At 36.1% G+C, this 13611-nt stretch overlaps 1 protein-coding gene across 1 annotated transcript in view; it reads left to right on the forward strand.

The window, feature by feature from the left end:
* Window positions 1-3767, forward strand: part of LPCAT1 (lysophosphatidylcholine acyltransferase 1) — a 48252-nt gene extending 44485 nt beyond the window's left edge. Inside the window, exons 13-14 of the mRNA XM_063298726.1 lie at window positions 1368-1506; window positions 3464-3767. Of these exons, the coding sequence (XP_063154796.1) occupies window positions 1368-1506; window positions 3464-3639 (315 nt within the window). The 3' untranslated portion in view covers window positions 3640-3767. The remainder of the gene's footprint in view (window positions 1-1367; window positions 1507-3463) is intronic.
* The last annotated feature ends 9844 nt before the right edge of the window (window positions 3768-13611 follow it).

The raw sequence follows: 13611 nt of genomic DNA on the forward strand, positions 1-13611 counted from the left end.
AGCCTGTGGAACAGTAGGCAAAGTGTATCTATATTGGTCAAGCCTCATGTTCAGCTACATCATAGGGGCTGAGCCTAGCTGCCCTGGAGGTAGAATCAACAATGCAGTGATTTCATTTATGTTTTTTTCTTGAACATGTAACAAAGGAGCAGTTTCCTGATTGCTTCATATCAGTATAGTCCTGATACGTTGGTGCTAGCCATTATGTGGACTGTTATGAAAATATTCTGTGCATCAAGATTAAAAAAAAAATTGGAGATAGCAGGAAAATAAAGGCCAGGGCTGCGGTTATGTAATATACGAATGAACTAACTAGCTAATAAAAAACATTTTTCTGTATATGAGAATCTCCACTAGGCTTCCTTTTATTTGCTAGTGATATTTTGCAGCATTTTGCAACTCCATCCCTTATTCCTGTTTGATTTGGAAGAAAAGCATTTTACTCAAAGCCAAAAAACACATGTCTGGGGACCACACAGAAAGCCATTAATTGACTGCTCTGAGTTAGTGCATAATTCCTTCTTTTTATCCCCAGTACTTCCTGTGCTCCTGAACATTGTCAAATATGCCTGCAAATGACCCTTTATTATGCAGTCTATCTGATGCTTCACTGAGAACTAATACAGATCCAGGCTGACAATTGCCAGTTTCTGTTCTACCAGTCCAGATCTCAGCACTGAAAATAATCCATGCCTATCTATGAGAAGGCTTGACACAAATCTCTAGTACTTTGCTGATAATACCTGTCCTTCCTTTGGAGCAAGGTTGCATGATCAGTAAAAAGCTATTGATGCAAGTCTTCCATCGGAAGCTACATATACGGTGAAGCAGTAAATTAGTGCAGTCCTACCGTAGTGCCCACTGTGCCTCCAAGTCTGTTTCTTCCATGGTTGTGCTGCATTGTCATACCTGGTTGCAATCTTCAGGTCAGATTTAACTGGCATCTCCTTCCAGGCCTTAAAGGAGTAACATTTAATGTGACGTTTAGCATTGCATTAGCTTTGGTATTTTTAGGTAGTATAGTTCTTACTTTTATTGTCTTGAACACTACCTGCGATATGAAGATATCTAATAAATTATTGAATAAATGGTTCTCAGTCTATAGGGAAATTTATAAACATTCTCAAAGTTTGCCCCCATAGGGCAAAGAAAGTGCATACTTGCACTTAAGGAAGTAGAGAGTTTATATTGGCTGGTGGAGAAAATTCATACCATCTTGGGGCAGAAGGAACTCGTGTAGTTGGAAATGAAGTGAGGCTTGTATTGTTTGGAGGTAGCAACCGTAATATTTTACTCCATGTCTCGTGTTTAGTAATCAACATGCTTCTTTTCTGGAACATCAAATAATAGGTGTGCGTATTTTACAGATGTATCAATCAGAAACTGGTGGTATAACAGAACAAGATTTAACTTGCATTCTGAAGAGTGCCACGGGTGTTTCAGACCTTAATGTGTCAAATCTATTTAAAGCTATAGATGATAAAGAAAAAGGGGAAATTGCATATGGTAAGTCTATGAAACTATTTCCATAGAAGATTTTTGTGTATAGAAATCAGGCAGGACATCTGGAAATGAAAACTACCTGAACAAATAGGGAAAACCAGAGCTGGCAGGTCAAGCTTCTATTTATAATAGGTAGCAAACCCCACACTCACTCGCAATGATGATGTTACCTAGCTGGGTGATGAAATGTCTGCAAGCAAACAACTAAGCTCAAGAGAGCACCAAGAACTCCACAGTTCAACCCTGACCTACGTATATTTGCTTCTATTGATACCTGAATAGATGTTGAGGCTCAGTGCTAGAACTGGAAAGGGAAGGAGACAACTTCAAAGCCACTGTGCATTTCTTTCTTTTGTTATAGTTGATTGGGAGTGTGCAGTTTGTTTGTTTGTTTGCTTGTTTGTTTATATAGAGTGTGTGACTTATTTATGCCCACTCCATACATACATACATACATACATACATACAAATAAATAAATAACATCATACAGAATATACTGCACTGCATACTGTGCAGTGTTGTTCATTGGTATTAGAGCCTCGCTACATACGTACATACAGTCTGCCAAGAAAACGTCACGAAAGCGGCATCCCCCCAAAGGGTCAGACATGACTTGGTGCTTGCACAGGGGACCTTTCACCTTTCGCCATCACATTTTGACTGACATTGAAAGATGGGTTACAACTACTTCACAGTATTACCTGTTGCTTTTAATTGCCTACATTGCATATAAATGAAATAAATAAAGAGGTCTTCTTGAGAGAGAATCATTTATGGCAGTCTTGCAATGTAATCTGCAGTTAATATTGCAAAACCAATATTGTGACTCCTAGTCAGTCCTGCTACCACATTTCCTAAGTTTGTTTATTTTATTTATTTTTCAAATTTCTATCACCGCCCATCTCTCCAGAAAAGTTGCCCTATTATATGTCTTCCTAGGTTAAATCAGGTGCTTTGTTGCAAATCGTTTTAGCCCCTGCTAAAACAGGTAATGTGTATCCATGTTTCTTAGACGTTAGCTTCTTATGTGGGCTATGCAGAAATCTATACTATCTCTACAAAAATCATAAAATACTCTGGACTTTAATTTAATACAGAAAAAGTATATACTATTTATTTATTTATTTTGTTCTTAATTAAAACTCAAAGGGTATTTTTAAATTTATTTTACCACCTCTCTGATTTTGATCATTACACCTAACTAGTATGTTAGGGGTGATATACAGAAATTGGGAAATAGATCGTAAACAGATTTTGAATTACATTCCAAGGAAATCTGAAGCATCCTGGGATTTCTTGCTGGAAAGATAGGCAACAATAGATAAATATTATTGCTGAAAACATGTTAATTATTTTTGACATTTTTCTGCAGCATGCAATTATGGAAATAAAATGTAATCTTAGGATGCATAATCTAACTTGAGATAGGCAATAGTTTTCAGAGAAGAGCCACCTTTGATGAAAAGATAATGCTGTTTATGTATTGTATCCTCTCAGAGGATATTGTGGATCAAGAGAAACAATGTGCACTGTGGAAAACAAAAATGGTTTCAAAAACACTCTTACACTATTGTTGTTCTTTAACTTTGGTTCCTACAGAGTGATGATGATGATGTCCAAGAGGCCCTTTTACAATTTTGTACCCTACAGTGTATTGCTCCAGATATTCTGCAATACTAAACAATTATTCAGTTAAGAAGTCCATCTTAAACGTGTTCCCTAAAGAAAGATAAATCATAACTTAGCCAGGCTTAGAGTAAACCTACTGAAATCAGTTGGATCAGTTAATAACCATGAACTTAGTTTCCAATGATTTCAGTAGACCTAAAGCATAACTAATTTCTCATATAGCTCCTTATATACAATAATTTTATTACGCCTTATAATATAGCAAAAAAAAAAACCCATGATAGTAATTAAAGTGTTGATTATTGAAACTGTCCTTTTTTCTATTTCTAGAGGATTTCCATCATTTTACTGAAATGTACCCAAACTTTGCTGAAGAGTACCTATATCCTAATCAAATGGAATCTAAAAGTTCTTTGGAAACCCCTGCTCCTAATGGCTTCTGTGCAGATTTCAGCCCAGAAATTACTGAAGATAGAAGAAATAGTCTGCAGAAAAAAATGAATTAACATTAATAATTCTGTCATCCTCTTGTGGTGAGAGGAGTATGTCCTATCTAGGGCTTTTCATAGTCACGCAGCTATATAACCTGAAGTATGTGAGAAGGCTGTACGTGTGTATGTGTGAGTAAGAGAAGAAAGAAAGGTGTGTATGAATATTTTACTGCATTAATGAGCATCTGTGGGCTTCCTATTGGGAAGATCTCATTTTTCCATCAGCAACTTGGAAAGTAAAGAATGTAAACAAACTTTAATTTGTATACTTAAACAAAAGATGCTTGCATATTTATATTCATTGTTTAATTTCATGTACAAACTGTCCTACAAAGTGTGCATGTGAAAAAAAAAATACTGTAGCTCCTATGGTGTCAAGTGCACTTCGGTGATTAGTGTTATCCCTATTTAGGGAATTCTTTGTGGGCCAGGTTCTGCTTTCCTTTTTTACAAGGCAACATTGACTACTAATGCCAATGGCCTTCAGAGCAAGACAAGCTCAGTTTCACCTTTTTGGTTTTATTTCAGTAGATAGCTAAAGGGGAAAAAGTATGCAAAATATTTTTTACCTAAAGAATTGTTTTTATTAGGTTTCCTTGTAAGATGACCTTTTTTGAACTTTTCAATCCATCTTAATATCAAAAACAGTAAGGGAACTTATCAGGATTGTGTGCGTTTTGTGCTAAAACCCCAGATTTTAGTACAGAAACCCAGATTTTATACTTCAGAAAAGCTGAATTCCAAAGTCTGTCTCAATCATATGAATTAGATATATTTCTGTATTTTGTGCTGATTGGCTAAAGGGTAAAGGAAGGTGAACAAAGGCAAAAAAAAACCTGGATGCAGGCAGACTGCCTCTGACAACTGGAAATTCAGATTGTCCTCAGCCTTAAGATCTAGAAACATGCCTTTTTAAAGTTTAAAATTCTCAGGACAGCAAAATCTGCACTTAAATTAGAATTTCTATATTTCTGGGTGGATCATGGAATACACACAGCCTTGCTATTTCCCTGTCTTCTCTGTCACTGCTGCATTTGGGTGTTCTGGGCAATGATAATTAAACAAGGGCCATTTAAAAAGCAGCTTCAATGGCTTTTTGCACAGAATGAAATTTTGTATTAGATTGAACAGGCATAAAATAAACTTGCTGTATTGTAAATCCTAAATATTTCTCATACAGTTCCTTAGAGATCACCAGTTTTAGCTATATAATTTTCAGTGAAAAGATTTGTTTTGTACTATAACTTTTTTCTATAATCCCTGAGTTTTGTAATTACTTTTCAAAAACATTTTTCAGGTTTGCAAAATGTTTTAATACAAAACAGTTGTTTTATACAAAACAGTTGTTTCAAGTTTGAAGTGGGATGTTCAGCTATTCCCGAAGTGAATTTCAGTATCAAGATGGAAATACAAGGTCAAAATGGCCTGTTTCAACCTCAGAACAACTGTTTCAAACTCAAAATAGAGCATTTTAAGATGAAAAGATTTCAAATTCAAGTTACTTTGCAGACCCCTAGTGAAAACCAATGTCTTGGTTCACACAAGATGCTAAAGTTAGTGCTATTTACTGCTACTTTACATAAAAGCTGGCTTATTATGTTTTATATATGAATCTCTTTCCTTCCATAACCAATAGGATCATATAATTTTGAGTAGCTTTTTAGATTGTACACATTTTTAATGTGCTCACTTGTTTATGAAATCCTTGAAAATGCATATACATTGCTTTCATCTGTTCTTAAAAAAAAATTAAAGAATTTTCCTTCCCCTTAATCTAGTATGTGGGATATACTTACCACTATTCAATAAATATCTCTTCCCATTAATTCAGTTTATTTCCCAGGAACTCCATCACACTCTTTTAGTAAGGCAGTTCTCTCATCTATCAGCCACACAATACTTTGCCTCTACTCTGGATGCTTCCATTATAAATGGCTATTCGGGAAATTTGTGTCCACAAAAACATTTTAATGCAAGCGTTTAATTTGGTACAATGACTAAATTTACATTATAGTATTATAATCATAGACCAATTGAAATTAAGAAACACCAATATATACAGTAAATCTCACACATAAAGGAGAGTGAAAAACTATTTTAAAAAAACTTTAATTCAGTTTTGAGGCTTTTTTTTTTTTGCTGCTCCTCTGGCAATGTGGTACCTGCAAGTTAATATTGCACATAGAATGTACACACAGAAAGCTCTATAAATGTAAAGTACTAGTAGTGTGGGAAGTACCTTCTGTGTCCTTCACCTTTCCATCTTGTAGCCACAGACATCGTATGAGAGGTTTTTTTTCCAGAACTCAAAAGCAGCTGTTTCCTTCCAAGCAACTAAACAACATTCTAAAAAAATGAGATTGCTGGTTTATTTACATGCCTGCTCTGTTTAGTCACTAATATTCTATTAATTGGCATAAAGATAATACTGCCTCTCTTAAATCTGAACATCTGTGCAAAGAGCTTTTTTGAAATTTGTAGGGTGGTGTATTTCAAGATTGGGACCAAAGATTTTTTTTTTTCCTTATGGGTTGAAAGAGCTGCTATGATCACTTCAGGCCTTCTGCTTTTTGTGGGAGCAGCTTTTGATAGATTTTAGACTGACTGTGGGATAATGACTATATTAATATAGAGTCCTACTTGTGCAAGTAATTGCTACAACATTTTTATATTTCCCGCTATCATTTATATGTTAAGGTAGGGGTGTTTTTTTTTTTTCATAATGTTTTAAAACATAAAAGGTTTTTACATATAGTAGCAGGAATGGACCTCTTGCTATCAAGTTGCTATTATTTTGCTAGTAATGCTCTTTTTGAAGAGCATATGGAGAAGGTTTTTAAAAAACCAAATCCTCCTCATAGATTTTCACAGCTGAAATCTATTTAGAATTTGAAATATATAATATCTTCTATTTTAAAATTATTTGGGTAGGATGGGATAAGGATAATGCAGATGAAGGCTATGTTCAATAGTATTACTATGGAATTAGCCACAGAATGATGCTTATCCTCTTGTTTTACCCACTTTGCCAAATTAGATATACAGTTTTGTGATGATATGGATGATTGTTTGCATAAATGAATCTTACCTGAAATACTCATCTTTAAGTCTGGTTCTCCCTCCCTTCCTCCCTCCCTCCCTCTTGTTCAGTGAGTCACACTGGATACTGTAAAGTATCAGTTATTGAAAGTGGTGTTTTTCGTCAAGACCAAAATACTGATTTTAAAGAAACCTCAATCTCAGAATTCCATTCATTAAAATAGTGGTAATTCATTATTCTCAATCATTTCTAAGAGTGAATATATTCCCTGGTCGTTGTTTCTTAACTCACCAAAGCAGTACAATCTGACTTCAAGAAAGGAAAGAGGAAGACAGAGAAAAAATACCTTTACCTAGATTAATGCTGTTAGGTGGGAGAAACAAGACAGAATTAATGTCTTAATTGGGCATGGCTAGCTGACCTGTAGGATAGGAACCCGTAACGTAGTAACATTTTGTTGAAGGTCTTATTTGTAATTCACCATGGCAACCACAGTTGTCACTGGTATCACTTCCTTGTATGTAAGAAAAGATTCTACAATACAGTTGAGTAGGAAACGCAGCCACTTTCAGGGTTAGGACCTCTTAAATTTTAAAATTCCTTAGTAAGCAGAATCAATGGTAAGGCATTATGTAGGAAAGTTTTGGCAGAGGAATTTCCAGTAGAGAGAGCTACAAAGTTTATCAGAATGCTTTATTATATACCCAGAGTATTATATACTCAGATTCTATGCTAGGAAAACAAAAGGCCTCATAGAAAGGAAACCCACTTGCTAAATTTTGTATTATTCTTGTTTCTCTATTTTTACCAAAGGCCTTGGAAAATCAAAACAGCAATATGCCAAGGCCCAGGACTTGTGCCAGCTCAATTAGCTACCTGAAGAGGTTCAGAGAAGAACTAGCATCTGCTTCAGAATCAACTAACAGTGACCTGTACATAAGGGTTACATTCTGCTTCCCCCACCCCTTGATTCCTATTAAGGCAGAGAAAACTTCCCACCATATAGGATGTTTTTAATTGTATTCTCTGTGATTCATATATATGGGTTATGCATACGTGCAGAGCCCTGTCCGAACCGCTTAGATATAAAATTATTAGCAGGAATGCCGCCACCTATGTATACTGTTGCACATGACTAGGTGCAAGTCACACCAAACCTCACTACATTTTTGATAGTCAAAGTAATAGTGCATTTGTCTCCTGAGTTCTTGTCTGAACCTAAAATGTTTTTCTGCATCCATTTGTCTTACTCCCTATTTCTCCTTGCAAAAAGGATGGGCAAGATATTATTGTCCCCCTCATGGATAAACTTTCTAGTCTCTGCCTTTTGGCCTTGAAGGTCCTATTCCACAAGTGCCACTATTGCGGAAGGAAGATTCACTCTTCAGATAGATCTTTTCTGCCTCGGGAAAGGTAATGCAGTAAACTCTTGTAAGCACTGCTAAGCATTCTCAGACAGGTTCAGCATAATCATTTGTCTTAGTTGTGAACTGTTCCTTGAGAACAAGTATGTAGATGGCAGATTCTGGCACTTCCTCCTCCTCTAAAAACCTATTGTGTCCCAGAAGCTGCCTGAACACTCCTTCATTGCACTGAAGCTTGTCTTCGACAGAAAATATCAAGCTTCTGCTGTATTGCTACTCGTTCCAGAGGAATTGCTCACTAAATGGACAAAGTCTTCTAAACAACTTGCCCCAATCAAGCCTGACCAGGGCAAAACTAGGAGGAAAAAATCAGGGCTCTGTACCCTTCCTGATACAGGTTCTATCTTTAATCCTCCATGCCCGCTTCCTGCATTTCCTCCCTCCACCATTGCTTGATTCACCTGTCTGAACCACATAATCTTCTACTGGTCTTCCTCAATCCTAAAACTCAGTATCAGAGGGAGAGCTTCGTAATAGGTCTCCAGATTATTCTTTTACAACAGAAAGAGTTGGGATGAAGACCTTCTCCCACCTCAACCTCAGCATAGTCAAGATCAAAGCTGGATATTTTGTGAACATGCTCTTTTGGAGGGATACCTCTTTCTCATTTCCGTAAGTTTCATGTTTTCTCACCAGTGTTCCAGAAATTAAAATTGGGTCTTACAGCATCAATTTTGCCTTGATTTTGATCAGTCTTCCCATCTTATTAAAAATACTGCTTTTTCCATATGTTTATTACCTTTACCTTTACCAGCAATTTCCCATATGGAATGGTTTATGTCCCTAGGATGTGGCTCCTTCAAAGCAGAACTGACATCTGACCTTTAGTTGTCCATGGCCCCTAGCTCAAATTTGACCAAGTTCTCCATACTCACAGATTGGAATTACATCTTCAAATGCTCCTCAACCCCGGAATATTATATAGATTGGAAGGGGATTGCCAAATTTGATTGAAATACCCATCTCCCAATTCTGTTGTAATGTATCTTATTCCAGTTTTCATTGTCAGCAAAACCCACATGCATGGATAAGGAGGAAGGTCTTGGACACAAATTATAATCCTCAGAGATACTCTTTGCATTGCAATCTGGTTTGTGTGATGAAATACCTCAATTTTTACAGGAGATCCTTACTAAAAAAAACCAAAACACCTTGATTCTGCTGATGTCAGCCTTGCAAGGTAGTCCAGGAAGCATGCCCAGATGAACTAATTCTACTAGCCCAAGAAATTAGGGAGGGTCCCTTCTGAGACATTTGCCATGCCCACATTCCTTCTGTGGGCTAAGATGCCTCTTCTCTGACTGTTGCCCTGGCTGGGGCTCTTCCCCTTGTCTCCCAAGGTCATTCCCACACACCATTACAGCTTTCCACAAACTGATTCAATAGCTGAAGTTAAGGCCTTTGTTGCTATACCTGGACTGCTGTACTGAGCTCTTGGAAGCCAAAGCCTGGATTGAGAATCTCATATATAATAAAGAGGGGCTGTTGAGTACTAAGACTGATGGTGCCTCAGAGAAGAATCAAAAATGTCTAGCATATAAATGAGGACTATTAACAACCCTGTTTCAGTCCCTCTCTCAACTATCCAGGGTCCTGCTTTCATCTCAACAGAAATCTCCAGGTACAGATGGAGCAGTTGTGTCGCAACATGCCCCAGAACTCTCACCGCACATCAGAACATCTATCGCATCCTGTACAACAGAGCCATAGGTGCCAAACCTACAATATTGGACTGTCTTTCACTCATCTGCTCAGTCCAGAAACCACTTTGCTCAGTTTCAGTATATGTTGACTGACCTATTCTTCATTAGTTCAAATCTTCAGTGTATTTTTATTGATTGCTTGATTGAAGAAAGGGAACGCTTGCCATTGTAGATGATGTAGAATTTGTAGATGACGTAAAATTAGGTGAGATAGCTAATATCCTAGAAGACAGAATTAAATTTGAAACGATCTTGATAGGTTAAAGGAATGGACTGAAAGTAGCAGAATGAAATTTGACAAAGAGAAATGTAAAATTCTTAAGAAAAAATCAAAAGCACAGGATAAATGGCTTGGTAATACAGTACTACTTGTAAAAAATATCTTGGAATAGTAGTTGAGTGCAGACTGAATATGAGCCAGCAATATGATATGCTGCAAAAAAAGGCAAATGCAGTGTTAGACTTCAACAACAAAAATGCCATTTCCTAATCATGGAAAGGAATAATTCTGGTTTGGTCAGACTCCACCTCAAGTACCATGGATACAGTTCTGGATACAGTAAGGAGAATTTAGAGAAATTGGGACAAGTCTGGAGAAAGTTCCTGCTCTAGGGTGATTTCTGTCATGACCATCATTCCCCTTCTGCAGTGAGGAATATGGCTTGTATCAACTTACAAGATGTCTACTTTCATAGAGCCATTGTGTCCTACCACTGTCCTTTCTTCAATTTTATTTGTGGTAAAGCCAAATGGCAAAACTGGAGTTTTGTGTTTTTTTAAATTGTGGCTTGAGAATTGACTCCCAAATATTGAGATGTCTTAATTTTTGTCCATACAGAAGGACACTGTCTGCAACTTACTGTAAAGCAGAACTTGGTTTGAGCATTATTGATGATGAGTCTGTTTTTAAAAAGCTTGAAAATTCTATTTTAACCCTACCTACATTGTAGATAGGGTAGCTGATATTTATTATGCTCTTTTACCAAGGCATAGTACAAATAGGAAAAAACAGTAATTGCAAAAATCTATTCAATAAAATTAGATCACAGCAGCCTTTCAGTGTATCATTCAGTTCCAAGCAGTTTCTGCTACCTCTTTCCTCAAACGTATTTTCCATTAATTCTGTTGAAGATTAACTTCCCTTCTAATCATTTTTCATTCCTCTTCCTGCAGTCACTGTACTTTTAACCTCATTTCTTTCACTTCTTTCCTTTCACATCCATTTTTCCCCAAGACCCACTCTTGACACTGCCAAAAAAAAAAAAAAAAACAGTCTCCCCAAGCCAGGGTTTCTCAGCCAGGGTTCCATGGAACTCTAGGGTTCTGCAAGAAGTCACTAGGGGTTCCCTGGGGAATGATTTATTTAAAAAAATATTTCAGATTCAGGCAACTTCACATTAAAGTGGTAAGTTTCATTCTTTAGTTTAAGAACACTGTTAATGCATGTATACAGGCCAACACATGAAATGAATGTAATTTTGAAACTGCTGCCCTATATTTGAGCCTGAATGTGCAGGGGTTCCCTGAGGCCTGAAAAATATTACAAGGGTTCCTCCAGGGTCAAAAGGTTGAGAAAGGCTGCCCTAAGCACTCTCACAACACTGCAAAGTCAGATCTCTAATCTAGTGACTTGATATGGTTGTTTGCATCCCACTAACTAGAATGTAAAGCAGTGTGCTGGCATACACTTAGTTCATTACAAAACATTGATTTTATGGCTTGGCTATTAGGACCAGTTATTGGAAAGATTATAATAACTTAGAGACTTAACTCTAACTCAATCCCCTATTGAATTTAGTGGTTTTGTGTCTTCTGGATATTAACCACCCCATCCTATCTTGTGAGTGGTAGTCATTCAGGTGGTATAATACAAAACACTCATGGGATTATTCACAATCTAGAACCAGCCCTTTGCATAAGGTAAACTCCCTCCACTATCCTGAAGGAGCTATTCCTTCTCCAGGTCAGAGTTCAAATACATCAACCCGTACAAGTTTCTTGTTCACCATAGATTTGGCTTCTGACATGGATTATCTGTAAAATTTCCCTAAAGCTTTGTGGGTCCTCTTCTTTCACATAAAGTTGTAAATCTCATTGTAGAAAAACTATCTGTGGTAATTTCATAGACAACAGATATGACAGAAGCCAGCACCTTTTGAATTTCCCAAATTAAAATTGAAAAACAAAATTGACTTGTATTGATTTCACAAGTAATAGGCTATGTTTAAAACATTAGAATCTTGTACTTCATTGAAAATGTCCTCTGTTTATATTGACTATACTTTCTATGAACACCTTTAGGAGAGTGAAGCCCATTACTGTAAACAATTAGTACACATTAAAACTTGTAACAATCTTATCTTGAAATTTATAATTTAGAGGCTATACACAGGCAACTGTTTTTGTGGCCTAAACATCTTCTAGATTTGTATAAAGCCCTTTATAACTTCCAAATTAAAGCAGTTCAGTTTAGTGGGACCATTTTACACATTTTGTATAATGCATATGATACTTTCATATGTATTATGGAGAGAAATGTAGTTGAGAGGGGCATAAGACATTGATTCATTAAAGGTTTTTAGAGACTTTTTAAATCGTTGTGACAAGATCAAACTGCAGTGGCTAGTTACATCTATATTTCTAGACTTAGTATTTAAAAGATCAGTAATTTCTCTCTAAACACTTTGAGATTACTTTGTTACCATTATACCTAATTTGGATCACTGCTTGAAGACAAGTAATGATTCAGTCCTATACCCACTTACCTCTCAGTAGGTTTCATAAGTTGACATGTTTAGAATTTTTCTGTAAATTCACATTTGGACCAATAACCTTTTGCTAATATGACAGTAGCTATTAATTGTACTATCTGACAGGAGATCTAACAGGTTAGATTCAAACATTAGGTAAAGAAATGCTGTATGTTCCATGACAGTCAATACTGCTGAATGAAGTCCTGTATTTAAAAAGAAAATGATTCTGGGGGCAGTTTTCCAATGCAGTATCTTTGCATCCATTGTATGATTAAATGAAGAATCCTGGATCAATGCATTTCTGATACAAATGTATATTTTTTGCTGAGTTTCTGGTTTGCACATGTATATAGACATTGTTTTCATTATAAAAGAAACGTCATTAACCACAGTCCAAGTAGGAAAATATGTCCCTGAATTGCTATGTTAGCAAATAAATGTTTGGGATGAGGACCATGTATCAAATGTTACTAATGATGTCATGTTGGCATTGCAGTACAATCCAGAAGTGCAAGTATAGTCATGTTTCAAAGCTGAAATATTTCACTTCATTGTCTTCACAGAAGTAACCTTTCAAATAATACTTTTTTGTTTGTTTGTACAGTGTCTTTAAGTTTATACAGTCTGACTATACCTGGTATCAGTACTATTCATTGATTTCCTAAAGGAAATACCTCACTTTGAGCAATCTTTTTGTAACTGTCAAGTGAGTAGAATTCTATGTCTTTGTTACTGATTGTAAAATGCTATAAACTGAACCAAGCCAAGGAACAAAATAATCATGGCTTTTATGGTTTACCATTGTGAGACACTGATTTCCTTAAAATAAATTTCATGTTTATAAGAATTAGAAGATCTTCTTCAAGATTTTAATTATGCATTGTGGCATCACTGGGCATTTTACCCTGGTTGGATTTTTTTTTTTAATTTGAGTGGATTCCGGTAAACTTAATTTTGAATGTGAATACAAATTAAATGAATGGGGAAACAAAGACTTTGCAGTTTTTGTGTACTTTTTTTAATACTATGAAATTCATACTTTTTGAAATATGATGCACAGCAGCCAG

Source organism: Candoia aspera, chromosome 3 (genome assembly GCF_035149785.1).
Source record: "Candoia aspera isolate rCanAsp1 chromosome 3, rCanAsp1.hap2, whole genome shotgun sequence".
Lineage (NCBI taxonomy): Eukaryota > Metazoa > Chordata > Lepidosauria > Squamata > Boidae > Candoia > Candoia aspera.